The sequence below is a fragment of the Ahaetulla prasina genome, chromosome 2 (genome assembly GCF_028640845.1).
Source record: "Ahaetulla prasina isolate Xishuangbanna chromosome 2, ASM2864084v1, whole genome shotgun sequence".
Taxonomy (NCBI): domain Eukaryota; kingdom Metazoa; phylum Chordata; class Lepidosauria; order Squamata; family Colubridae; genus Ahaetulla; species Ahaetulla prasina.
This window is the reverse complement of record NC_080540.1, coordinates 157,017,734-157,045,609: the sequence shown is the minus strand read 5'-3', so window position 1 is coordinate 157,045,609 and position 27,876 is coordinate 157,017,734. Positions and strand designations below refer to the sequence as shown.

The 27,876-nt window shown below is 44.7% G+C and overlaps 1 protein-coding gene across 1 annotated transcript; it reads left to right on the top strand.

Annotated features, from left to right (window-relative positions):
- Window positions 1–2,343: 2,343 nt before the first annotated feature.
- Window positions 2,344–26,516, top strand: WNT1 (Wnt family member 1). Its single transcript, XM_058168918.1, has 4 exons — window positions 2,344–3,096; window positions 9,697–9,950; window positions 20,495–20,760; window positions 25,618–26,516. The coding sequence occupies exons 1-4, from the start codon at window positions 2,996–2,998 to the stop codon at window positions 26,104–26,106; spliced, it is 1,110 nt and encodes a 369-aa protein (XP_058024901.1). The 5' UTR covers window positions 2,344–2,995; the 3' UTR covers window positions 26,107–26,516.
- Window positions 26,517–27,876: the final 1,360 nt, after the last annotated feature.

The following is a 27,876-nucleotide window of genomic DNA, read 5'->3' as shown; positions in this document are numbered from 1 at the left end:
TATGTAGCTACCGGGATTTTATTTTTTCATTATACAATCCCCTGAATTGCCTTTGGAAATGCAGATGGATGTGTTCCTAAGATTTGGAGACTTGAATTTCTTGATCTTCATTTTGTTTCTTCAAATTGGCAAGAGGCCTGTTTCACAATCTGTGTGAGAATTAATATATGGATCAGCCTCAAAAAAAAATAATCTCTTAGAAGAAATAATAAAGCAGTGAAATACTGGGATTCCATTCATTTTCATTTAATTGAAACTACTACTATTACTACTACTACATTTAATTGAAGGAAAGCTGGGAACTGACAATGAGAAGGAGGCTGATTTCCCCCAGCCAAAAATCATTCCAGTAGCAGAACCTACTTCGATCAAGCCAGGTATTTCAGATGGGGGTTAGCTAAATGTGCAGAAATATGAAGCAAGTTAGTTTGAAACCATCTAAAATTATGGGCTGCAAAAGAGCTCTGGCATTGCAAGAGGACTTAGTTGCCTAGAGTTATGCATCGGTCAGAAGTGTGTGTAAAGTTTTTATATGTGGTTTTGTTTGAGTGTCATGCCATGTCAAGGCATGATAAGTATATAAGTATATATATATATATATATATATATATATATATATATATATATATATATATATATATATGTGTATGTGTATGTGTATGTGTATGTGTATGTGTATGTGTATGTGTATGTGTATGTGTATATATGTATATATGTATATATGTATATATAAGTATATAGGTCTTTGGTTGTTCGGGTTTTCTCCCGTGTAAAATTGGAAGTGTCTTGGCGACGTTTCGACGAAGTCTCATTCGTCATCTTCAGGCTTCAGCTTCGTGCTTCTGGGAGCAATGTGTGATCGCAGCTGTTTCTTCCTTTTAACTTTTATATATAAGTATATATATATATGTAAGTATATATATGTATATAATATACAATTTGGATGAAGACTATTGCTTGACATAGTGTAAGCCGCCCTGAGTCTTCGGAGAAGGGCGGGATATAAATGCAAATTTTAAAAAAAGTGTCTGAAGAGACCATCAGAGAACTAATTATGACCATCAGGGTATGAAGCACATTGCCCATTATGCAGAAAGGGCACCCAGCCATTTTTTTCCTACAAGGGCTACATTTGATCCATGCATGCCATTACTCAGGGGCCACACTCCAGAAGAGCGGCATAGTCCAGACTAAAACTTCACTGAAATGAACTAAATGTAAAATTAAAGTTGAAAATTACCCTGAATCGATTCAATGAGGCTTTGGAGGGTCTAGAAGTGGCCAAGAAGAGGACACAGGTTATGCTCCATGCATGCGAGTATCGCCAGTGGCAAGCAACAGGCAAAACCATAAGCCAAAGCCTCTGAAGATTGTCTTCGGCTTCTCGTCCAACTAATCGACGTTGGTATGTAGGCCGCTGTGTTCAGTCCCCCTTTCCCTTAAAAGAATTTAAGGGGTCTAGGAATTAGCTCACATACTCAGAATGATGTCCAGGGAAGTTTATGGATCAATAGGGCAGAGGACGACAAAGAGCGCAATCGCAACTCACCTACCGGAATTTTATCGACAACTAATAATAATAATTAAAAAAGAGAGAGAGCGAGAGCCCTGGAGCTCTTTGGAATGACGCAAAGCATTAACCCAGCGTCGCATTAAAGGTAGTTCCGGAGGACCCCTCCAGCCGGGGCTTCTGCAGCTTCTCGGCGGCTGCTATTCCTCGGGCTGGAAGTGCGCCGTCGGGGCTGAGCGCGCGAGTGACGGCGGTGGCAACAGCTTTAATTCGCTCCATCTGCTGCTGACCCCCCCACCCCTCCCCACACACACACCCGCCGTCTCTCTCTCTTTCTCTCTCCGCCACCGCGGGATGAAAGGAGGCGCTGAGGACTCTGCAGGCCAAGCCCAAGCGGGGATGACGTCTGGCTAGCGGCAGCCAAAAGACTCCGGCGAGGAGGAACGAAAACCACCGCAAAAGCCTGGCCCGGCCAAGTGCGGCGAGCCGTGGGAGTCCCCCGGAGAGAGGCGATCCCCGCGGGATGGCACTGCACGAGCAGAGGCGGCCGTTGAAGAGCGCGGTCAGGGCAGGGGCGATGCCGTGACGGGCTCAGCGTGCCGGCTCTTCCGTGCCTGTGCCCGGGGACGGCTGCTGCTGCTGCTGCCTCTCGGTGCCTTCCGCGCTGTCTGGATTCTCCTTCACGTGGGTCATGAAGGACGGAGCCGAGCGACTGGCGACACATTCTTCGGAGCGAATGACTGACTGGTCGTGGTCCCGTTTTGGGGTGGGGTGGGATGAGGCACTGGGGTGGGGTGAGTGACGAGCAGGAGGTAGCCTCCCCCTCCTCCCGAATGAGCTGATTTCGGCCTCTCGGGACTCCGGGAACTTAATCTGAAGCGGAGGGGAGCGGCCCGTCAAAGCCTCCTTGCTTTTTTTTTTTTTTTTACACTCCCCCCCCCCACCAGGCCCGCCCGCCTGCCAAAGCTGTGATGCGTCCCTTTTGCGCAAGGGCGCATTATTCGCGGGCGCGCACCGCGCCGGGTCTTCCTGACTGGATGGCTCACTCTATGGCGACCCTCCTCGTAGCCTCTATAAGAAGCCGGCCCTGGCGAGGGGATCGCAGACATGCTGCAAGGAGCCCACAGTTAGCAGGACGCACGGCGCTTCTCCCCTACTAGCGTTTTAATTTCTCTTCTGGGAGTCATCAGCCGGCGGGATTGCCAGCAAGTGAGGCCCAAGGGGACTTTTTCTCCTGCAGCTTTTTCCCTTTTTTTCCCCTCTCTTCCTTTTCCCCTTTCCCCCCCTAAAAAACTTCAACTTGGGCTCTCACATCTTCTTGACGAGCGACGGCCACTTCCCGGGCGCACGGTGCGCGCCTCGCCAGCGGAGCGCTTTGGAGACCGCATCGCCATCCCACCTCTCCACCCACCCATCTATCATTCGCCGCTTCCAACCCCCCCTCCCCTCCTCTCCTGCGGTTCCGCCGAGCAGGCAGGCGAAGCGATGAGCCCCGTGGCATTAATGCTAGGCTTGAAGACCTTGTGGGTTTTGGCTTTTTCCTCTCTTTCCAACACTCTAGCGGTGAATAACAGCGGCCGATGGTGGTAAGTGCGCTTTTTACGCGCGGCTGCGCCTTTGGCGAAACCGGATCGCCTTAGTTAAATGATGGGACGGGGAGGGAACTCGAACCTGCTGCTGCTTCGAGGCTCCCGAATTGGCAACTTCGCGCTGCCCGAAACTCGGCTTCTGAAGCAGTGAATAATGGCCAAGTGGAGAAGCGGAGCAGGACCAGGCGCTGGTTCTTGCCTTAGCGATCTGGATCCCTTTGGGTTTCTGCGGGATATTGCAAGGACTTGCGCATCCGGCTGTCGTTTGCAAGAGGCAAGGATAGGGTCCAAAGCCCCCGAATGGGTCTTTGACTCAGCCCACATGGGGTGGCCAAATTTGTAGTTGGAATTGGACTGTACACGGTTTCTACCAAAGAATTACTAATAATTATTACTACTTCTACTTTTGCCTCTACAAGGCTACTTATTAATACAGAAATGTTTTCCCTATAACTAAAGTATGTTGCACTCTCACTATAATTATTTATAATGATGTGCTATTGACTGTTGCACTATTTCCCTCACTGCTAATGTGGTTATTCAAGTGTTTCGTGTCTGTATTTTTTCTTTAAATTTTCTTTGCATGCCTCTTCTGACACCAGGACAAATCAGGTAAAAATAGTTCTGCAGATATTTCCTCCAATCGTAGTTCAGAGAAGAGAGATATGACTCTCGTTTTCAGCTTTGATTCCTGACGGTCCTGCTGAAATCTCTCCATGAAACCCGGAGAAAGCAAATGAATCCCATTTCAAATTTTAGCCCCTCTACTGCAATACATGCCTGATTTTGGGTCCAATGGAAGACTCAATAAGGAAAAGCAATGATCATTTCAGTAAGCATCCTGGCCAACTGGAAGTTTCACATCTAAATTCAGTGGCTATGTATGGCATCTTGTGGGTGTGATACCTTTCAATTTAATTTTTACTGCCAGTCATCCGTGATTTGGATCTGGCCACTCACCCAGCTGCATAACTCACTCGGTCTCATGCCTGAGCACTAGCATTCTGCATGTGGGACTGAAGCAGCAACATGGGATCTGGGGAGGGTAGCTCTGAGATCCCATGAAGTGGTGTTGCAATCAGGGCAGGTGTATGGAATCTGAAATTGCCAGATCCACTGGCTCAGTACAAAACCAGAAGTAGAAAAAAAGAGCTGAGTTATAGGTTGTTCAATGTAGAAATGAAAAGGGAATTGCAATTAATGGAAGTGTTCTGTTCCCCAAATGTGTTGAGGCATATATGGAGAGTTCCCACATTTATTTAAGGTTTTTTTTAACCCTGTCTTTATGAATTAATAAATAACTCAAAGGTGGCAAACATATCTAATACTCCTTCCTTCTCCTATTTTCTCCACAATAACCCTGTGAGGTGAGTTGGGCAGAGAGAGAGTGTGACTTACACAAAGTTACTTAGCTGTCTTTCATGCCTAAGGCAGGACTAGAACTCACAGCCACCTACCTGATGCCTTAACCACTGAATCAAACTATCAATGTTGCACTTTTCTGGAATGAAGTGAAGGTCATGCTCTAGGTTTGGATTGAAAGAAGAAAAGAATGTCTGTTTCTCAGATGCTGCTAGTAATCAGTAAGGTTTGAGATGCATTAGTATTAAATATCTGTTTATAAGGGTAGCATGGTGATACAGTAATGACTAAGTGCATTTGTGTCATACGTGTAAAGCAGATACATTTCTTGTTTCCTGTTTCAAAGAAAAGTATTCTAGATTCTCTATCAATCGTTTCAAGTAACTGGCATATCTGCATAAACATAAAATACTCAATAGCTTCAAACTTTGCAGGATCCAGGATCAGCGCTGTATGAATAAAACTAATTTTTTCATTTGTGTTTGAGCTGGGCAAAAAAGAAATACAAAGCTTTTAAAACTTATAATGTAATCTATATATTGCAGAGGTTCCCAAAGTTTGTGGCACATGAATTTCCCACAGTGGTTTTCTGCAGGCAAAGTGAGGCACAAAGTCTAAGAGTGTATTTGCTTCCACTTGGCCAGAACCAACCCGATCAGGCTTTAAAGAAACTGATCACACACATACACAGACATATACAAGCATAAAGTCGGTTGTGATTCCCTGGAGGGAGAGTCCTGACCTGTAGTTTGGGAAACCCCACTCTAACTCTTCGGAGGCAATACAATTCCTCCATCCCATCTTTTGAGGAGGAATTCTACAATTTTCCAAACTGTTTTAGCTATTAAAATGTCTCAGATGACATATGTATAGTACCAAATTTCAGGGCTGCAGTGCTTTGGAAAATTAACCTAACCATTTTAGTACTCCAAGTGAAGTGAGTCAGTGAGTGAGTCAGTGAGGCCCAAAGGTCCTTGGTAGTACTAGTAAAAGAAAAAAAGAAAAGAAAAAAAGAAGAAGGATTTCTATTGCGTCTTAGTACGAGAGGCTGTTTGTTCCAGCTCCCTGCCACCAAATTTGGCAATGGACTGGAAGTCCTGAAGCCCAGCGTTCTGCCTGAGACATGGTGAGAGCCTCCTTGGCTTTGACAGACTGGCCTCTACTGCAAAATCATGTGAATGAAAGAGTTGTGTTGGAATAAGGAGTTACGAGAGAGACGCAAATTCAGCTGCTTGTCTATGGAGATTCTCAGTCATCCAGATCATGGTTGTCCCAAAGGTGCTTTTTCAAAAGGCAACTGGACTTCCTTGGTTTTTCCTTGAAGATGTTTTGCTTCAGTTCAGAACTGAAGAAATTTCTTCGATGAGAAGCGAAACGTTTTCAAGAAAGAACAAGGAAATCCAGTTGCCTTTTGAAAAAGCATCTCTGGGCTCAGCTGTTCTGGTTGCTTAGAAATACCTTGACTGTATGCCTTGGAAATATTTGCTTTTTGACCCTCTTTCACATTTAGAGTTAGATTTTCAGGAGAGTACTTGGACTATTGTATGCAGTATTGCAAACCCTTCTACAATGTTTTAAGAAGATGCACAGTTTATTGGGAAAATATTGTTCCATCACAATTACTCTTAAAACACGTGTGCTGCATTTTAATTCCATAGCTCAATAGGAAATACTTTCGCTATTTTAGTATGCCTGTACCATATATCTGTCGGTTATGTGGGTGGGTTGTGTTTTTTTTGTTCTGTTTATCAGAGATAATCTATGACTGCTATAGCTCTTCCTTATTTGAGCTCTCAGATAAAGCTCTTCTCCCTGTCACGATTCCTTCGAAAACATCAACCGGCAGAAACTAAAGTGAATGAATAACAGAGAGCAATGATAATTTATAAAACCAAGTGTCATGTTGGATTACTAAAGAGTTTATTTTCACTCAGGCACTGAGCAAAGTGATTTTGCTATGGGAAAATAAGTATTTTGGTTTTTTTTTTTAAAAATTACTTTGATTTTATTTTGCCTTTCAGGATCAAAGGTGGCTCCATCAAAAGCCAGCTGACAATAATTATCAGCTGATTGTTATTGTTAATAATTATCAGCTTATTGTTGCTTTTCATGTTGAAACATCTACATTTTTAAAAAAGGCTTAAAAAGGCTTTGCTGTAAAGCAAAGGAAGCCACAATTTGCAACAGCCACAAATTAACAGTTTAACACCAGTCATTTTCTGAATAAGGCAGATCAGGCAATCTTCCCCAAAGTCTTGTCCTCCAGTTGAACTTCAATCCTTCCCCCATAATCTCTCTTACCTAAAAATTATGGGAGTTTGTTGGGTATGGATGGAGAGTGCCAAGTTGAGAAAGTTGGCTTATGGTACCCAACAGTTTCCCTTTCCTTCAATACTAACTCCAGTGACGAAGTCTGCTACTTCAAAGTAATGCATTTTCTTTCCTGAAATGGCATAACATTGGGGTTCCTTGCTCTCCATCCTAGAGGTAATATCAGTGCAAAGAGCAATTGGAGTTGCTGCCTAGAGCATCTAGGGCTTCTATAGAGATTCTCTGCCTGGGCAGGACTGGGGGCGTGGAGGGCAGGATAACTAGCAGCTACTTGGATGAAGAAAATGAACAAAAGTTGTTTGCAATCTCTTCCACTGGGTGGGGCCTGGTGTGTAGTTTGACTCTTTCAAACACTGTATACACAATAGTTGTTTTCTTATTTTGCTGCCATTGTTTCTCTCCCTCTCTTCCCGAGATAGTTGTGGCCATTGTTGGGGGGGGGGGAGATCTCAAAGAACCAGTAATCTTTTAAAGGAATCTAGCTCCCTTATTGTGGGTGATATGTGGCTACTTTTCTTCTCTCTCTCCATTGTGGTTTGTATATTCCAATTTTTAAAAAAGATTTTTGCTAATGCTTTTCTACATGTTTTATAATGATTTTTCTTATACTCTGGTGTTATCTGATAGTTGTACCTGGTACCTCCTCTATATTCTTTGGAGAATAAGTTCTAAATTTTCAAATATATATTTTAATATTTTCAATAACACAGAATTGCAGTTGTGATGCATAATGGTGGTTGAATTTCTTTTAAGCCTTATGGTCAAATTGGGCTTTACATTTGCGTTACACATGTCCGTTTTGTGTGTGTAGACAAAAAGAAAACCCCCAACTGGCTATCATATTATTCTGAAATCCTATCTGGAATAAAAGTAAAGTGTATGGATTTTATAAATGAATAAACATTCCAGATTTTCAATCTAAACTAATAACAATAATAGAAAAAAAATAGCTGTTAGATAATAACAGCTATATTTTGTATATGTATAACAACTTATTTATTTTTATTTAAAACATTTATGTAGTTTAGGTAGTTGGTTAACAAAATAAATGTAATCAAGTTTACATTTATTTCAGTGAACTGTTACTGTACAGTACTGTTACTGTAACTGTTTTAGGCATTTTAGGCATCAGGCATTAATTGCATTTCTATAGCAAATGACTGGAGTTTATAACAGTGTTTAATGTTATGGTATTTAAAGAGAAAAGGGGGACTGACTGGGAATTCTGGGTGTTGCAATTCGAACACATCTTGAGCATATCAGATTAGGGAAAGCTTGAGCAATGGGAATTTTGCACCTTACACTCTGCTCTCTTTATGGATCCTGCAAGGACCTCCTCTGCCAAATAGAAATCATGTATAGCAAATGCTTTTTAGACAGCTCTGTTAAGTAAATTTTTATTCCTTCTAGCTCAGGGGTCTCCAACCTTGGCAACTTGAAGCCTGGAGGACTTCAACTCCCCAAAGCTGGCTGAGGAATTCTGGGAGTTGAAGTCCATCAGGCTTAAAGTTGCCAAGGTTGGAGACCCCTGTCCTAGATGACTTTAAGTTGGGGACAGAAATTCTCAGACAAGATTTTCTTAATTCAAGAATGCCAGATGCACTACATTTGGAATTTATATGAATTCCCCTTTAGCTGTTTCCACATGTTTGAGGTGGCTTTGGCGAGAGATGGGAACGCTCTGCTCCCCTCTTATTAATTACAGTAAGTAGATTGATTCCTCATCCACATGATCTCCTGCCAAAACCTGTCCAAAAACTGCTATGATTTCTTCATTTGGCATGTAGAGTGTGATCGCCCCAGCTGCTATGATATAAGTGACTTGCAGACATTTTTAATTATGTTTTTAATATCATAGCGAGGTACCTCACTTCTTAAAATATAATATGTTGGGCACTTGAACTGGAATAAAAGAGGGACTTCTTTGCAACTGGACCTAGATTTTGGCAGTTCCTGTCTAGAGCGGCTTTCCTGATTCTCTCTTTAATTATCTTCCACCAATGAAAGAAAAAAGAGGCAACTCATGGTTATTAGTTGATTTATCTGGCATGTTTTGATGGATCTTATAATCCTTCTGGGAATGAAGCTATACTATGGGAAGATTTAATGTTTATTCTTTAAATTAATTGGTAAGGAAGAGCCATGGTGGCACAATGGTTAGAATGAAGTATTGCAGGCTAATTCTGCATTCCACTGCCAGCAGTTCGATGCTGACCAGCTCAAGGTTGACTCATCCTTCCATCCCTCCGAGGTCGGTAAAATGAAGATCCAGATTGTTGGGGGCAATATGCTGATTCTGTAAACCTCTTAGAGAGGGCTGAAAAACACTATGGAGCAGTATATAAGTGCTATTGCTATTGTTACATTGTTATTTATGAATGTTAGTTTTTCTCTTTTTCTCTTGCTATTTAATCTGGTTCATTGATTTTCTTGTTTGCCAATTTGGGCCATTGTTTTATATGTCATCAGGCAGAAAAGAGTTTAAATACATACCTGTGTGGATAGATAGATAGATAGATAGATAGATAGATAGATAGATAGATAGATAGATAGATAGATAGATAGATAGATAGATAGATAGATATAAAGAGAGAACATGCATCGGCATGTTAGCAGCATTGAATGCAGTGATATTTAGGCCAAAGCAAAGGTTAAAAAAAGCCCATGATAGAGCTGTTCAGAATCATCAAAGAATGCCAGCCAGCCTTAACCCCTCCCGTTCCAAATGCCATTGCAGTACTTGATATTCAACACTGCAAGATTTTGGGTGAAAATGCTTGTATCCTGGCATTTTCCTGGTACAGCTGGAAGTCTTCAGTCCATTCTGGAAGTCTGAGCCCATAAGGAGCCAAAAACCACCCTGTCCTGATCACAGTGTAATCCTCTTGAAATCTCTGCTTACAGGGGAATCATCAACGTGGCCTCATCTACCAACCTACTGACCGACTCCAAGAACGTGCAGCTGGTGCTAGACCCTTCCTTGCAGCTCCTGAGCCGCAAACAACGCAAGCTTATCCGCCAAAACCCAGGCATCCTGCATAGCATCAGCAGCGGCCTGCAGAGCGCCATCAAGGAGTGCAAGTGGCAATTCCGTAACCGCCGCTGGAACTGTCCTACTACCCCAGGCCCCAATGTGTTCGGCAAGATTGTCAACAGAGGTAAGGGGAAGATATGAAAAGGGGTTTGAATGGTGGTGGAGGTGAGGAGGAGGAGGATGGAAGTCTGTTCAGTTCTCTAGGTGAACATCGATCCGAGAAGTTTCTTCTCGCTCCTATAATCTGGCTGACTTAGCAAGGAGAGGCATGAAACTAATTGTTGTGCCGCATCCGCTTTCCCCACAGCCGGGGCCTTCTTATCTGCTTCCGAACGCTGAGGAATGTCCTAACATGCCTCCCGGCCCCAGCCCTGGCTCCATGCCCAGACAGGCTGAGGAAGAAGAAGCGCCTCCAGCCCCCAGCCCTGGCTCCATGCCCAGGCAAACGGAGCAACTAGACCACTCCCCCTCCCCCACAGCATGTGAGCCTGAGGAAGGTCAATTACCAACAGCTGCAGACTGGAGTGACCCTCGCTTCAGGAGAATTGATAAGCGACATCAACAGAAGGAAGGGAGGGGCAGGCTAATTGTGTTGCATTGCGATGGGTAGTTGGCGCTCCATTTTTAATGGGGAGCGCTGTAAAAATGAATGCGCCAATCAAGAAGAGCAGACTTCTGCACAGAGCACACAAATTTCTCGTCCCCGTTTTCTGTTTTTCCTTCCTAATAGGAACCAGGACCAGCTCTCCTGTTTAGCTAAGTGAGGCAGATGCTTCAAAGGGCAAACCTGGACAAACAAAACCCACCCACCAGTGGTGGGTTTCAAATTTTTTTACTACTGGTTCTGTGGGCGTGGCTTGATGGGTGTGGCATGGCTTGGTGGGTGTGGCAGGAGAAGGACACTGTAAAAACTCCATTCCCTCCCCATTTCCTCCCGATCAGCTGGGACTCGGGAAGCAGAGTATAGATGGGGGCGGGGCCAGTCAGAGCTGGTATTTACCGGTTCTCCGAACTACTTAAAATTTCCGCTACCGGTTCTCCAGAACTGGTCAGAACCTGCTGAAACCCACCTCTGCCACCCACCCACTCTCCTGACCCGCCACTTGGACCCGCCATTTCCCTGGGTCTAAATCTGGACGGCTGGTCCCATTGCTACTTCCATCCCTTATAAGAGCTGCTCAAAGCAGTGCGTCATCTGGTGCTCTTGCTGCCATAGCTGAGAACCACTACGTATATCTCACCGCGTTTCTCTGATGCTGCTGGAAACGGGAGCATGGAAAGAAGGCGCAAAGTCTCCTCTCTCCCCAAGCTTCAGGTCTTTGAGGGCCGATTCCCTTCCAAATAGAACAGGGGTGTCAAATTCAAGAGTGCTTAGAACTGGGCCACCTTGGAAACAATGGAAGACCGGCCCGTGGTGCCTCTGCCAGCAAAAATGGAGATCGGGAAGGACACACGCGCCCTCCCAGACTCTTTTTTTGGCCGTGTATGGCCTCCTGCAGTCCTCTGCCAGGGAAAATGGAACTCAGGGAGACCATGCACACCCAGGCTCCGTTTTCGCTGGCAGAAGGCTACAGGAGGTTGTCACGCCCGAAAATGGAGCCTCAACGAGTGTTGTTGAGCTGGCCTCGCCCCCAGCCCCCCCCAGGTCAAACACAACCCTCATGCGGCCCTCAATCAAATTGAGTTTGACACCCTTGAACTAGAACCTTCTACAGGTAGTCGTTGACTTACGACTACAATTAGCCCAAAATTTCCATTGCTAAGTGAGACATTTGTTAAATGAATTTTGCCCCATTTTACATCCTTTCTTGCTGCCGTTGTTAAGTCAAATGTTGCCATTGATAAATTAGTAACCTGGTTGTTAAGCGAATCTGGCTTCCCCATTGACTTTGCTTGTGACCTTGGGACTCACCTTTGGAGATTTACAGGCTTATTGCAGCTTCTATAGGCTTTAATTAATATATGCAACGACTGAAAGCTCCAGAGCCCCTCCCCCAGTGGTGGAATTCAAATTTTTTTTACTACCGTTATGTGGGTGTGGCTTGGTGGGCGTGTTGTGGCTTGGTGGGCGTGGCAGAGAAAGGATAGTGCAAAATCCCCATTCCCTCCCCACTCCAGGGGAAGGATACTGCAAAATCCCCATTCCCTCCCCACTCCAGGGGAAGGATACTGCAAAATCCCCATTTCTTCCCCACTCCAGGGGAAGGATACTGCAAAATCCCCATTCCGTCCCCACTTCAGGGGAAGGATACTGCAAAATCCCCATTCCCTCCCTACTCCAGGAGAAGGATACTGCAAAATTCCATTCCTCTCCACTCCAGGAAGGATACTGCAAAATCCCATTCCTCCCTACTCCAGGGAAGGATACTGCAAAATCCCATTTCTTCCCACTCCAGGGAAGGATACTGCAAAATCCCATTCCTCCCACTTCAGGGAAGGATACTGCAAAATCCCATTCCTCCCTACTCCAGGGAAGGATACTGCAAAATCCCATTCCTCCCACTCCAGGAAGGATACTGCAAAATCCCATTCCTCCCACTTCAGGAAGGATACTGCAAAATCCCATTCCTCCCACTCCAGGAAGGATACTGCAAAATCCCCATTCCCTCCCCAGTTCAGGGGAAGGATACTGCAAAATCCCCATTCCCTCCCCACTCCAGGGGAAGGATACTGCAAAATCCCCATTCCCTCCCTACTCCAGGGGAAGGATACTGCAAAATCCCCATTCCCTCCCCACTCCAGGAGAAGGATACTGCAAAATCCTCATTCCCTCCCCACTCCAGGAGAAGGATACTGCAAAATCCTCATTCCCACCCCACTTCAGGGAGAAGGATATTGCAAAATCTCCATTCCCACCCCACTCTGGGGCCAGTCAGACGTGGTATTTGCTGGTTCTCCAAACTACTCAAAATTTCCACTACCGGTTCTCCAGTTCCTGTCAGAACCTGCTGGATTTCACCCCTGGATGTGGCTGAAGTACATTGATACAACTTCAGCATTATTAAGAACAATATCAGACTTGCTGTTTTGGATTAGAAGTATCATGTCATTGCAGTCTAGCACACCTGGCCTGGTTAAATCTGATGGATTTCAGTAGGATTTCAACAGCTTAAGTGGACATAAGCTGGTTGAAGATTAAAAGGTGACTTGTGGCATGCGTGGGAATACACTCTACAGCACATTAAGTCATGTACGTATTTTCTGGGAATGTATACAGTAGCTACCACCAGAAGATGCAACTTCTTTAAGGAGTCGCCAACAGATGCAACATGAGCATCCATGCGCACTCTGAATCACCTTTCTTTCCCTTCTTTCAAATTTGAATCATGGTACATGATGCCGTGATGATGATATTAACGATGACATCCCACGCTGGGCTTAGCAACTGAGCTCTGCTAACAGCATAGATCAGCAGACTAACAGAATAATGGAACAACAGCAGAATAAAGGAGAAAGAACTGGAGAAAATCAGAAAATATAAAGACCTGCATACTGGGTGCAATTCTCTCCTCACTGCCACCAAAAATAAAGCCAGTTTGGTTAAGGCAGCAGGCTAGAAAGCTGGAGACAGTGAGTTCAGGTCCCGCCTTAGCCATGAAAACCAGCTGGGGCAACCTTCAGCCAGTTTTTCTCTTCAGGTTTGTTATAATGAGGAAAATAGGAAAATGATGCTATGTTGAATATGTTCTCCATTTTGAGTTATTGGTAAAAATAATAAATGCGGGATGTAAATAAATAAAATAAAATAAATGAAACATCTGGAGCACCACACAAACACCATTGGCATTGCCAAAATCACTGTCAGTCAATTACAAAAGGCAGCTTTACTTGGTACGGTTTACATCCTGCAGCAATATTTTTAACACCATCAAATAACATCTGCCTATCCCAGGTCCTTGGGAAGGAGTCAATAGGTGGTTATAAATGCCAATCCAGTCTAAACATCTGGTTGACTGTCAACAACAACAACAAAAATAATAATAATAGCCTATTAATTAATTGACAGGTTCTAGTTGCCCCTCAGCTGTGGAAGCTGACCAAATAACTTTGGATCAGTCATTCTGTCTCAACCCAGGTGACCGTATGAGGTTATTGTAATGGGGGGAAATGGGAGGAGGAAGCATGACAAATTCCCTCCTGAGTTCCTGAACAAGAAGATGGAAACATAAACCTAAGAAACAAATAAGTGAGTAGAATTGCAGGAGTGGGGAACTATGGCCCTTTTATGACTTGTGTACTTTAACTCCCAGAATTCCTGAGTAAAACATGCTGGCTCAAGAATTCTGGAAGTTAAAATCCACAAGGGGCCATAGTTCCCCAACTCTGCCTTACTGGAAGATGCCACTGATGGAATGGGGATGGAAATGATTTTCAATCCCTTCCTTTTCCCTGGGAGCCTTCCATCTCCCTTCCAATATATCCCATACAATTGGGGGAATCCCTTGGAGCAGAATGGGAGGGGGGAACAGCTGGAAGAACGGCTGAGGATCCCCTCCATTTCTGTTCTGCTGTTAGAATCTTGGACCAGTCTTCAAGCATACCTCCAATGGAGTGACAACAACTGTACACCATTGTCTATTATTAAAATCCTGCTTTATTACAGTCTTCTCACATTGTATATAGGTTGCCATGGAAACATTATTATTTAGTGGGAAGTCCTTTGGTTAACTTGACTGTTTGCTAAAGAGGATGTTTGATCATTGTGATGAAGTGAGTGCTGATGGCTGAAGGTACGTCTTCATGAGCACCATTTAAGGCTGGTTACAGGTTTATAAACTAAGGAAATACTTTACTTGGGTTAGAAACAGCCATGGGATTCACTTACCTTTCCTACCAGTTTGCAAATGTGAGCGCGCTTGCACGCTCGCTTCACTTGCATGCCTCATCTGCGCATGTGCATGGCCTTCTGCGCATGTGCAGTGCTCGTGCATTGCGCCCGGGCAGATGGTCGGAGCCTCCCGCAGTCGCCACTACTGGTTCACCCAATCCAGAGAGAACTGGCTGAATCCCATCACTGGTTAGAAGGCTGAAGCAATTGCCATTTAGACCTACCAGATGAAAGACAACTGCTGGGAGGGTTACAGAGAACCTCTAAGACTGGACACTCCAGTGTGGTACCTCTGGGTCTTGGTGCCCTATCCTCCCCACCCAGTGGTGGTCTGCTACCAGTTCGGACTGGTTTGGGCAAACTGATAGTTCCGACCAGGGCTGGCCCCGCCCACCTGCCCTGGCGCTATATAATCCTATATAATCGCCAGATTTTCGATGTCGTGCACATGCGCTGACATTTTTGATTCTGGGCGAACCGGTTGTTACAACCGGCAGCATCCCGCCCCTATCCCCATCCCTTTTAATTTGTTTTTAAAATTTTAATTTACAAATGTGTCTGTGAACATAATGATTTGCCTTTAGTACAGGTGGTCCTCGACTTACGACCATAATTGAGCCCAAAATTTACGCTGATAAGTGAGACATTTGTTAAGTGAGAATTTTACGTCTTTTCTTGCTACAGTTGTTAAATGAATCCTTGGAAGTTGTTAAGGTTGTTAAGTGAATCTGACTTCCCCATTGACTTTGCTTGTCAGAAGGTGGCAAAAGGTGTTCGCAAGATCTGGGGACACTGTAACCATCATAAATATGAGTCAATTGTCAAGCATCCAAATCTTGGTCACGTGACCATGAGGATGCTACAATGGTCATAAGTTGAAAAATGGTCATGTCACTTTTTTCAGTGATGTAACTTCAAATGGTCACTAAATGAACTGTTGTAAGTCGAGGACTGCCTATATTCTATTGCGCTTAGTGAGACAGGTAGGCTATTTGGTGGCATTTGATGCTCAGATCTCACTTCTGCCATGTAATCAGTCTCTTGGCCAAGCAGCCTGACTCACTCAGTCTTTTCTTTTTGTGTTGGAATAGAAAACTGTGAATTAAAACAAATGATTCCATGTTCTGGAATCAAGGCATGACCGGCAAATATGAAATCCAGGTTTTCTGACTGGCCATGTCCATTGCATGGGACTCTTTCTTTAGGAGAGTCGCATTTCCCAATTCTAAATATATCGTATCAGATAAAATTGAGGATCTCTGTCCTCAGTTGATTGATGAAGGCATTGATCCTTCTGTAGCTGTGCTGTTTCATCTTCTGAGCAATAAACAGATGACGCACCTTCCTTCATCCAAAAGTGAGACTTGTAGTCATTGACTCAGGATTTCCTTATGTACCTGTACAAAAAATGGGAAGCCCAGAATATAAAAACCTACAATAAAGTGTGCAATTTCTTTCTGGCTAGAGGCCAACATTATAATGCCAGGTAACTGCCTAGAACCGTGATGGCGAATCTATGGCACACGTGCCAGAGGTGGCATGCAGAGCCTTTTTTGCTGGCACATGCGCCGTTGCTCCATGGCTTTTCTTTTGTGAGCATCTGTTTCTCTGCAAACAATGAACCAGAAGTTCACGAAAGAAAAAGATCTTACCTCTTGCTGCGCTGCCGGTGTTGGGATGCCCCGCTTCCCGCTGGCCAGCTGGTCTTCAGGTCTCTGTTGCACATGCGAGCATGTTTGTGCATGCACACCTTTATGCATGTGCACACACCTCTCAGTTTGGTCATGCGCGCACGCAGTTTGGGCACTCGGTGTCTAAAAAGTTCGCTAGAATAATCCCTGCCATTTTTTTGGCCAGGCTTTTTGGAAGTGGTTTGCCACTATCTTCTTCCTAAGGTTTCCAGGATCACTTTGTGCCAGAGGCAGGACTAGAACTCACGGTCTCCCAGTTTCTAGGTTGAGGCCTTAATCACATTACACTGGTTTTCTGAGAAAAGTTGGGACCTTGCTATGTATGCCTATTTCTCAGGAGTAACTCACTGCTGTCCCTCAGGATCAGGGGTGAAATGCTCCCGGTTTGGACCGGATCACCCGATCCAGTAGCGTTGGAGGCGGGTGTTCCCAACTGAATTGCCTGATTGTCAGAGGCTTTTTTTTCTTTTAAAGGCAAAAAAAAAATGCTTTTAAAAGTAAAAAAATAAAAAGTTGGCCACGCCCACCCAGTCACATTACCCACCACCACCACCACCAAGCCATGCCCAGAGAACCAGTAGTAACAAATTTTACATTTCACCACTGCTCAGGGTTAATTATACATTGATCGCGACAGATAAGCACATATGCAATTTTTATGCATGTAACAACATGTTCCCACTAACTTTTGCTACCAAACGTCTGTTCGTTGGTTTAGTTTTGATTAAAAGATTTTAGCTGATTCACCTCTCTTTGAGTTCCCTTCCAACGGCTTCCTGGCTGCCTGAGTTTGAACCTGAATTTCTCCAGTCTTAGTTCGACATATCAGTCCTCATCCGATATTGGTTCTCTTCCTTAACCCTTCCATCAACAAAACACTGACTTGTGTATTGACCTGTGTATGAGCAGAGTACAGAAGTCTGTTTCCAAGGTCTAAACCCAGCCCAGGCATCCATTCCAAATACTCAGAGCTGGGATTCATCCATCAGATTTCATAGATTGTGTCAGGTTTTATAGTAAGCGATTGTTATTCTCTTTTTCCCCTTCCCCATCCCAGTCCATGGAGAGCTGCAGCATTCCTTTCCCGCAAACTAAAACTCTATTGCTTGAATGTTCCTTTTCTGGCCCTCCAGTTCTTTCTCCCTTCTGAGCAAAATAAGAAAAGGTGGATTATTAATCAGAAATACAGCAAAGATCCACAATCCAGAGAATAATCCACAAGTATTCCTTTTTTATGGGATGGAGCATGTAGTCCATTGATTTTTAGATTGCTCGAGTAAAAAAAAAAAAAAGGCTCTTAGGCAGCATGGGAGAGAATGCTCTTTAAAGCATTTTTAATTTAAAAGAAAATTAGTTTTTTTTTTCCAGGAGGAAAGATGCTATATAAATAAAATAAATCAATGCCAAAATGTTTGACAATAGCATGCATGGTGCTGTGCTCTCCTGGAAGAGGGGTTTTTTTTTCATTCAAGAGGCAATGCCTCTTCTAAGGTAGTGAAGGTATCATTTTCAAACATGCTTTCAAAGTTATTAATCCTTCCATTCACATGCAAAAGTAGCTGAGTGTAATCCTACAGTCAGAGTAACCCTTCTGTTTTCACTTTTGAGACTGTTGGATGAGGACAAAAAGAGCTGCTAGGCTCAATCTGACAAAGGAAAAAATATCTATATCTATATATCTATATCTATATCTATAACTATAACTATAACTATAACTATCAGGGGTGAAATTCTGCAGGCTCTGACAGGTTCCTAAACCCTGCTAGGCTCAATCTGACAAAGGAAGAAATATCTATACCTATATCTATATCTATATCTATATCTATATCTATATCTATATCTATATCTATATCTATATCTATCGGGGTGAAATCCAGCAGGCTCTGACAGGTTCTGGAGAACCGGTAGCGGAAATTTAGAGTACTTTGGAGAACTGGCAAATACCACCTTTGGCTGGTCCCAGAGTGGGATGGGAATGGGGATTTTGCAATACCCTTTCCCCAGGAGTGGGGTGGAAATGGGGATTTTGCAGTAACCTTCCCCTGGAGTGAGGTAGGAATGGAGATTTTGCAGTATCCTTCTCCTGCCACACCCATCAAGCCACACCACACCACCAAGCCATGCCCACAGAACCGATAGTAAAAAAAAATTGAATTTCATCACTGATCTATATATCTATATCTAATCTATATCTCTGTATCTCTATCTACATCTACAGATTGATTGATAGATAGATAGATAGATAGATAGATAGATAGATAGATAGATAGATAGATAGATAGATAGATAGATATACAGACCAGTAGAGGATTCAAGCTCATTGGTTTTATGAAACTGAGAGATGGAATTTATTTATTTATTTATTTATTTAATTAATTAAACTTTTATACCGCCCTTCTCCCGAAGGACTCAGGGCGGTGTACAGCCTACATTAAAACAATTAAATACACACACTAAAATAACAGTTAAAAAGCTTATTCAATAAAGGCCGAAATTAAAACCGTCCAATTGACCATATAAAATACCCACTAAAATATTAAAATTTAAAAAATTTAAAATTGAAAAAATTTAAAAATCAGGCCAGTCCCGCTTGGATAAATAAATAAGTTTTCAGTTCCCGGCGAAAGGTCCGAAGGTCGGGTAATTGGCGTAAACCGGGGGGGAAGTTCGTTCCAGAGAGTAGATGCTCCCACAGAGAAGGCCCTTCCCCTGGGGGCCGCCAGCCGACACTGCTTGGCGGACGGCACCCTGAGAAGACCCTCTCTGTGAGAGCGCACGGGTCGGTGGGAGGCATGAGGTAACAGCAGGCGGTCCCGTAAGTACCCGGGCCCTAAGCCATGGAACGCTTTAAAGGTGGTAACCAAAACCTTGAAGCGCACCCGAAAAACCACAGGTAGCCAGTGCAGACTGCGCAGGAGTGGTGTTACTTGGGAGCAACGTGATGCTCCCTCAATCACCCGCGCAGCTGCATTCTGGACTAGCTGGAGTCTCCGGGTGCACTTCAGGGGTAGCCCCATGTAGAGAGCATTGCAATTCTCTTACTGATGGCTGGGGGAGTTAAACATCCACGTCCATTAAATGCTTCCTATGTTGGTCTCCTTTCATCTCTGCACAGCATCTCACCCTTAACTGCTCCTAACTATTTCCTTCATTTAACTTACAAAGGCAGAGAATGATACATCACTTAAGGTTTCTTCTCATATGAAGTGCCTCCTAGCCAGCTCTGATGTTTGTTCAAAGCAATGTACAGCTGCTTGAGATGGCCTGATGAGTAACATTACCTTACTATTCCTATTGCTGCTACCACTTTCATTGCTATGGCTGCTACCACCATGATTATTCCTTGAAACTAATAATACCACTTTTCTTATAACGAGGAAGAAAGCTTTAAGGAATGCTGCTGCTCTTGCATTGTGTCAGGAATGTGTTGTTGGTCTCCAAGCACATGAAGCAGCCCTTATTATGGACTCACTGGGAACTAGAGATAGCTCTCAACTTACGGCCACCATTGAACCCAACATTTCTGTTGCTAAGTGAGACATTGAGTTTTGCCCCATTTTATGAGCTTTCTTGCCATCGTTGCTAAGCAAATCGCTGAAGGTGTTAAGTTATTAACTTGGGTGTTAAGTGAATCAGGCTTCCGCATTGACTTTGCTTGTCAGAAGGTCGCAAAATGACACTGGGACACTGCAACCGTCATTAAGTATGAGTCAGTCGCCAACAGAGGTGGGTTTCAGCAGGTTCTGACCAGTTCTGGAGAACCGGTAGTGGAAATTTTGAGTAGTTCGGACAACCAGTAGTAAAAATTCTGACTGGCCCCGCCCCCATCTATTCTCTGCCTCCCGAGTCCCAGCTGATTGGGAGGAAATGGGGATTTTGCAGCAATCTTCCCCTGTCACGCCCACCAAGCCACACCCACAGAACCGGTAGTAAAGAATTTTGAAACCCACCACTGGTTGCCAATTGTCTGCATTTTGATCGCATGACCACAACGACCGTAAGTGTGAAAAATGGTCACTTTTTTTCCCAGTGCCACTGTAACTTCAAAAGGTCACTAAATGAGCTGTTGTAAGTCAAGGACTACCTGTACGAAGCTGGGTTCGGTGCTGTTCGCTGATAACGTTGTATGGTCTTCTCTTCTCCCTCCAGGTTGCAGAGAGACCGCCTTCATTTTTGCTATTACCAGCGCTGGGGTCACCCACTCTGTGGCCCGTTCTTGCTCGGAAGGCTCCATCGAATCGTGCACTTGTGACTACCGACGGCGGGGCCCAGGAGGTCCCGACTGGCACTGGGGTGGCTGCAGTGACAATGTGGACTTTGGACGGGTCTTTGGGCGAGAGTTTGTGGACTCCAACGAGAAGGGGAGGGACCTGCGCTTCTTGATGAATTTACACAACAACGAGGCAGGACGTCTGGTAGGGAGAACGGGGACCGCTACGGGGTATGGGGCTTTGCGTAGAATTGCATGAATTGAGAATGCCTTTCATAGCGTTACTGTGTCAGGCCCAGTGATATCAGCAGACACTAATTAACACCACATTTGACTTCTCCAACGAGCGTCATGAATGCTTTCAACATATGTTCAGACCGTGATTCACTCTGTCTGTTACCCGCTCCTTGTTTTCTGAAGAGCTAATCAGTTACGATTTCAGTTATTGTTGATCTATTCCTAGGAAAACTAGCCATCAAATTCCTCCAAAGTAATTCGTGTTTTATGAAGGTTACCTTGCAAAAAAGGTCCCACTCAGATCCTTATGCACTTACGCAGATGTGTGACTGAGTTAACGTGGTTATAGCTCTATATGTTATTCACCTGGATGAAATTGGATTTGGGGTCCAAGACGTTTTCCTATGACTTAGAGTTTGTATTGTAGAATCTAAACAATGTGTTCCAAGAATGCTAGGAATAAATGCAGGCACATTACAACAATCTTACAGATTAGCAGAGTTGGAAGGGACCTTATAGGTCATGTAGTCCAACCCCCTGCTCAAGCAGGAGACCCTACACCAGGGGTGTCCAAAATTGGCCCTTTGAAGAATGGTGGACTTCAACTCCCAGAATTCCCCAGCCAGCATGAGCTATAAACATGAGCAAGTTGCTTGCTGGGGAATTCTGGGAATTGAAGTCCACCACTCTTCAAGGGGCCAAGTTTGGACATCCCTGCCCTATACCATTTCTGACAAATGGCAGTTCAATCTCTTCTTGAAAATCTCAAGTGATGTAGCTCCCATAATTTCCGAAGGCAACTCTGTTCCACTGGTTGATTGTTCTCACTGTCAGAAAGTTCCTCCACATTTCTAGGCTGAATCTCTCCTTGGTCAGTTTCCATCCATTATTCCTTGCCTGGCCTTCAGGTGCTTTGGAAAATAGCTTAACCCCTTCCTCTCTGTGGCAGATTGAAGCTCTCAGCTGCCTTACTGTTGCCCTACAAATAGGACAGAAGGAAGCAACAGACTGCCAGTTCCTGTATGACAATTCATGTTAGGGTTTACTTTCCAATCCTTGCCATGATTTATGCACTTTATTGAACAAGTTTGAGCTACTGCAAGAATCTACCTCTCCATCCAGGGAAGAATTCGTTTCAGGAAAACGCAGCTCAAGCTGTTGTCCTACATAAATATGACTAACAGAATTGCTTTGCTAAATCCGGCTATTTCCTACGAGAAGTCGTAAAATGGGGCAAAAATCACTTAACAAATGTTTCACTTAGCAACAAAAATTTTGGGCTCAGTTGTGATCATAAGTGGAGGACTACCTGTACAGAAGAATCTGGTAACTAAAGTTCAACACTACGTTGGCACCAGATAAGGGTCAGTGGAATTCAGGAAGGGTTGGACTTAGAGTCCTTGTGGGAACACAGCGACTCTAAGGTGATGATTTAATGACGTTGAACTCTACTCCCCCAACACAGCTTGCTCGTCTCCTACACCCCTTGTAGCAGGGGTGAAATGCTCCTGGTTCGGACTGGATCACTCGATCCGGTAGCGATGGCAGCAGGTGGTTCGGAGAACTGGTAGCAAAAATCCCTGCCCCCCTGCCATGCCCAGCTGAGCTGCGCAATCATCAGAGACTTTTTTTTTTACTTTTAAAAGCATTTTTTCTTCTGCCAAAAAAATGCTTTTAAAGGTAAAAAAAAAGCCTCTGATGATTGCGCGGCTCAGCTGGGATTGTCAGAGGATTTTAAAAGCATTTTTTCTACAACCTCTTTGGCCGAAGAGGTTGTAAAAAAAAAAGCTTTTAAAAGGCTCCTCTGACGATTCCAGCTAAGTTGCCTGATCGTCAGAGGTTATTAAAAGCACTTTTTTACAATCTCTTGGGCCGAGGAGATTGTAGAAAAATGCTTTTAAAAGTAAAAAAAAAAAAAAGTTGGCCATGCCCACCCAGTCACATTACCCTCCACCAAGCCACGCCCACAGAACTGGTAGTAACAAATCTTGTGTGAGATATGCAAACTAGAGTTTGCAGCAGAGGTGGGTTTCAGCAGGTTCTGACCAGTTCTGGAGAACCGGTAGCAGAAATTTTGAGTAGTTCGGAGAACCGGTAATAAAAATTCTGACTGGCCCCACCTCCATCTGTTCTCTGCCTCCCAAGTCCCAGCTGACTGGGAGGAAATGGGGATTTTGGAGTATCCTTCCCCTGGAGTGGGGAGGGAATGGAGATTTTACAGTATCTTTCCCCTGCCATGCCCACCAAGCCACGCCCACCAAGCCACACCCGCAGAACTGGTAGTAACAAATCTTGTGTGAGATATGCAAACTAGAGTTTGCAACAGAGGTGGGTTTCAGCAGGTTCTGACCAGTTCTGGAGAACCGGTAGCAGAAATTTTGAGTAGTTCGGAGAACCGGTAATAAAAATTCTGACTGGCCCCACCTACATCTGTTCTCTGCCTCCCAAGTCCCAGCTGATTAGGAGGAAATGGGGATTTTGGAGTGGGGTGGGAATGGAGATTTTACAGTATCTCTCCCCTGCCATGCCCACCAAGTCACACCCACCAAGCCATGCCATGCCCACCAAGCCACACCCACAGAACCGGTCGTAAAAAAATTTGAAACCCACCACTGATTTGCAGGTAATATAAAAAAAACCCAAACTACTTCTTTGCTACTAATTAAGATGACGTAATGCGGTGGGGTATTTATGCCTTGGCAGAAGACATGAACTGAATAGCATCCCACTGGAGTGGCCTCAATCCAGCCTTTTAGCAGAGTTTTTTTAAAGAAAACATCCCAATTGATTAGTTGCAATCTGCCTATCTGCTGCCCTTAGAAATGCCCAGATTTGCTGCCTGACTTCATGGTGAAGGCCTTTACCTCGATGAACAGATTGAAACAAGCGATTCCGGGCATGAGAATATAACCTGCTTATGTATGTGGCTTGGCTGTACAAAACCTATTTCCTTTCTCTGCTTATTGCACGGATGTGAACTTGGACTGGGAAGCAGATGCTTGTTTGCTTTTACAGGGCGTTCATTGTGAGGAGAGTGGTAGCAACCTGAGAGGGGTGGGGCTGCGGTAATGGGATGTCCCCTCCGAAAATGGGGCATGCCTCCCTTAATCAGGCCAGCCCTTATGCTGGCTAGCCAAGCCCGGAACCACAAGCTAGGCTGACGTGTGGGCTCCTAAACATCTGGAAGGAAATGGTTCCAGTTCTTCTAATTGCAATAAAAAAACCCTTTGGAAAGAAAAACTGCGGGCTTGGAGAAACACATCCACATTTTTCTAACTGGAGGGGATCTGTGGTGTGTGAATAGGAGGAGGGGAGGGGGCTTTGTTCAAAGCCTGGAGAAATTCTCTGGCTGTCCAGATATTTAGGAACTACAGTTCCCAGTAGACTTAGCCGACAAGGACATAAATGAAGTTTCTGGGTGTTGCAGTTCAGTCGTTTGTAGAAGATCTTAATCCTCTAGGCCTGACACCAGTCACCTTCACAGCTTTGGATCGGTTCTCTTTTCTCAGTGGGGAAACTGAGGCAAGGAAGATTGGCTTGCCTGAGGCTTACCTAATGAGTTTTGTGACAAGGGCAGTGTTGGAGTCGGGGGGCCCTTTTTTAATTTTTTATTTATTTGAATTTATATCCCGCCCTTCTCCGAAGACTCAGGGCGGCTTACACTGTGTTAAGCAATAGTCTTCATCCATTTGTATATTATATGCAAAGTCAACTTATTTCCCCCAACAATCTGGGTCCTCATTTTACCTACCTTATAAAGGATGGAAGACTGAGTCAACCTTGGGCCTGGTGGGGCTTGAACCTGCAATAATTGCAAGCAGCTGTGTTAATAACAGACAGACTTAGTCTGCTGAGCCACCAGAGGCCCTTGTTTTCATCATAGCCAGGGCAGGTTTCTCAACTTAGAAACCAGGCGTTGGGCTTTGGGGGCAGGACAGCCCAGAGTGCTGAAAAAGTGTATTTGTGCTTGTGCGAAATTTTATAGCCAAATATATTTTATTCTTCGTACTGTTTCCATCTTCCCTGACAATATTAACAGAACCCACAATGGTCTGAGAATCAGTATCTCCATTAAATAATTGACAGTAAAGCTGAAACTAAGTTAATCGATTAAAATTAGCAAGCTTCCTCAAATCCCCAAATAAGTTACCCAGACCTGATCCACATATCAAAGGATAAGGCCTGCAAACACAAACAGAATGAATTAAATTAGTTTTTCCAGAGAAACTGCATGTTCACAAAAATAAATGTACCTACACTGTGGAATGTGGTGCAGTGCTATGGTGGCTCAGTGGTTAGAATGCAGTACTGCAGACTACTTCTGCTGACTGCTGATTACCAGCAAGTTTGGCAGTTCGAATCTCACCAGGCTCAAGGTTGACTCAGCATTCCATCCTTCCAAGGTGGGTAAAATGAGGACCCAGATTGCTGGGGGCAATAGGCTGACTCTGTAAACTGCTTAGAGAGGGCTGTAAAAGCAACGTGAAGTGGTATATAAGTCTAAGTGCTATTGCTATTGCTATTGTTACACACACACACTGCTCTCAAGTGTCACCCTAGAATCACCACTTAGATACTTCACCCCAGGCAACCCCACCCCCTGTAAAAATCTGCTGCTGTACCCCATTTCTCCGCAGCCTGCTCCTAAAGGCAAACTGTTTTGCTTTTAGGAATAAATGTTTCTTCTTTCCTCACAGCTGCCTGGGTCTCATTTTTATTTTATTCTTACGCACCCCCATCTCGAGTTGGAACCCGGAATTATTCTTCTGAACACTCTTAATAGGCTTTTTTTTTTTTTGGTCTTCTTTTTTTTCCTCCCCCCCAGACCGTTTTCACGGAAATGCGCCAGGAATGCAAGTGCCACGGGATGTCAGGCTCTTGCACTGTGAAGACCTGCTGGATGCGTCTGCCCACTTTTCGGACCGTGGGGGACTTCCTCAAGGATCGTTTTGATGGCGCTTCCCGGGTTATCTACGGCAACAAAGGCAGCAACCGAGCTTCCCGCATGGAGCTGCACCATCTGGAGCCAGAGAACCCAGCTCACAAGCCTCCTTCCCCTCATGACCTGGTCTATTTTGAGAAGTCTCCCAACTTCTGCACTTACAGCGGCAAGACAGGCACAGCAGGCACGGCCGGACGCTTCTGCAACAGCACCTCCCCAGCTCTGGATGGCTGTGAGTTGCTGTGCTGCGGGAGGGGCTACCGCACCCGGACACAGCGCGTCACTGAGAGATGCAACTGCACCTTCCACTGGTGCTGTCACGTCAGCTGCTTGAACTGCACCAACATGCAAGTGCTGCATGAGTGCTTGTGAGGGAAGCAAAGGACATGCTTGGCCAACGAGTCAACGAGAAGCACCCAGCTCGGAGAAGAAGAAGAAGAAGACCTCACGAAAAAATCCAGGCTGCAAGGCACTCGCCTCACATATATGCACACACACACACATACTCATCTCTCTATTTCCCCACCGGAGCACAGTAGCCTTTCTTGGCCCGAGACATCTTTATATCTCACCTCTCCGTCTTGGGAGAATCAACCCAGGTTGAAATGGTTGCAGACATCCATGCGAATCAACAAACGGTCATGCAGACGTTTGCCAGGGCCAAGTGTGCAAGGAGCTCCTTTTGTGGTTTTTGCATGCTAATTGAGATTGTCATGTAGAGCAGGGGTCTCCAACCTTGGCAACTTTAAGCCTGGAGGACTTCAACTCCCAGAATTTACAGAATACTATCTGTTTTATTTTGCCTGTACACCGCCCTGAGTCCTTCGGGAGAAGGGCGGTATAAAAATCAAATAAATAAATAAATAAATTTCCCAGCCAGCTTTGCTGGCTGGGGAATTCTGGGAGTTGAAGTCCACCAGGCTTAAAGTTGCCAAGGTTGGAGACCCCTGGTGTAGAGCTTAATTTAAACTAGATCTGAAAACTTCAACCCTAGGGATTGCGGTTCCCAGGTTATTAGGTGTATTTTGATTGGTTGAAATCCTTAGTTCCTTTCTTTGTTTCTGGACCTCCTGGATGACTGGAATGGAAGGATGGTGGTGGTGGGAGGGAAACACCTCGGACTTCAGACAGAATGGCTTTCCCTCATCCAAGACACATGCTCAGGTCCAGAGGCCAATTTCAGCAGGTTCTGACCAGTTCTGAAGAACCGGTAGTGGAAATTTTGAGTAGTTCGGAGAACCGGTAAATACCACCTCTGACTGGCCCCGCCCCCATCTATTCTCTGCCTCCCAAGTCCTAGCTTATCGGGAGGAAATGGGGATTTTGCAGTATCCTTCCCCTGGAGTGGGGTGGGAATGGAGATTTGACAGTATCTTTCCCCTGCCACGCCCACCAAGCCATGCCACGCCCACCAAGCCACACCCACAGAACCAGTAGTAAAAAAATTTGAAACCCACCACTGCTCAGGTCACAAGAAGTGTCTTCCCTATGTGTCTGACACTTTTCATTTTTACAGATGTCACACAAGCTTCTCTGAACTGACTTTCAGGTGTGTAAGCCCTGTGCATGATAATTAGGAGATAGAGGGACCCCTCCCCTCCCGTCCCCCCAACTACTTTTAATGTAGCTCCAAGAGAAATGCAACTCAATGCAATCTCATTAGAGCATTTGTGGTCTCTGAATAAATGACGAAGCACAATCGAGCTGAAGGTTCTCCAGGGACTGATCCCGTAATAATGAATGTCTGCTGATGTAGACATGTCCGTCTTTCATTTATCTAATGGGACGTTTATAGCAAATTATCTTGGCTGATTATTTTCCATGGTATTAGTACAGGTAATCCTCGACGTACAACACTTCATTTAATGACTGTTCAAAGTTGCCACAGCGCTGGAAAAAAAAATGGACAGGATCATTTTTCACAGTTACGACCGTTGCAGCATCCCCATGGTCACATGATCAAAATTCGGTCGCTTAGCAACTGGCTCGTATTTCTGATCGTGGTGGTGAAATCCTGGGATCGTGTGAATCCCCTTTTGTGACCTTCTTACGAGCAAAGTCAATGGGGAAGCCTGATTCTCTTAACAACTGTGTTACTAACAATTACACCGATACAGTTAACGACTGCGGCAAGAAAGGCCG

Excerpts from the sequence above, each read along its gene's own strand:
- WNT1 (XM_058168918.1), top strand. The coding sequence starts at position 2,996 with ATGAGCCCCGTGGCATTAATGCTAGGCTTGAAGACCTTGTGGGTTTTG. Across the intron at positions 9,951-20,494 it reads CGGCAAGATTGTCAACAGAG|GTTGCAGAGAGACCGCCTTC; the intron begins GTAAGGGGAAGA and ends TTCTCCCTCCAG. Across the intron at positions 20,761-25,617 it reads ACAACGAGGCAGGACGTCTG|ACCGTTTTCACGGAAATGCG; the intron begins GTAGGGAGAACG and ends CCTCCCCCCCAG.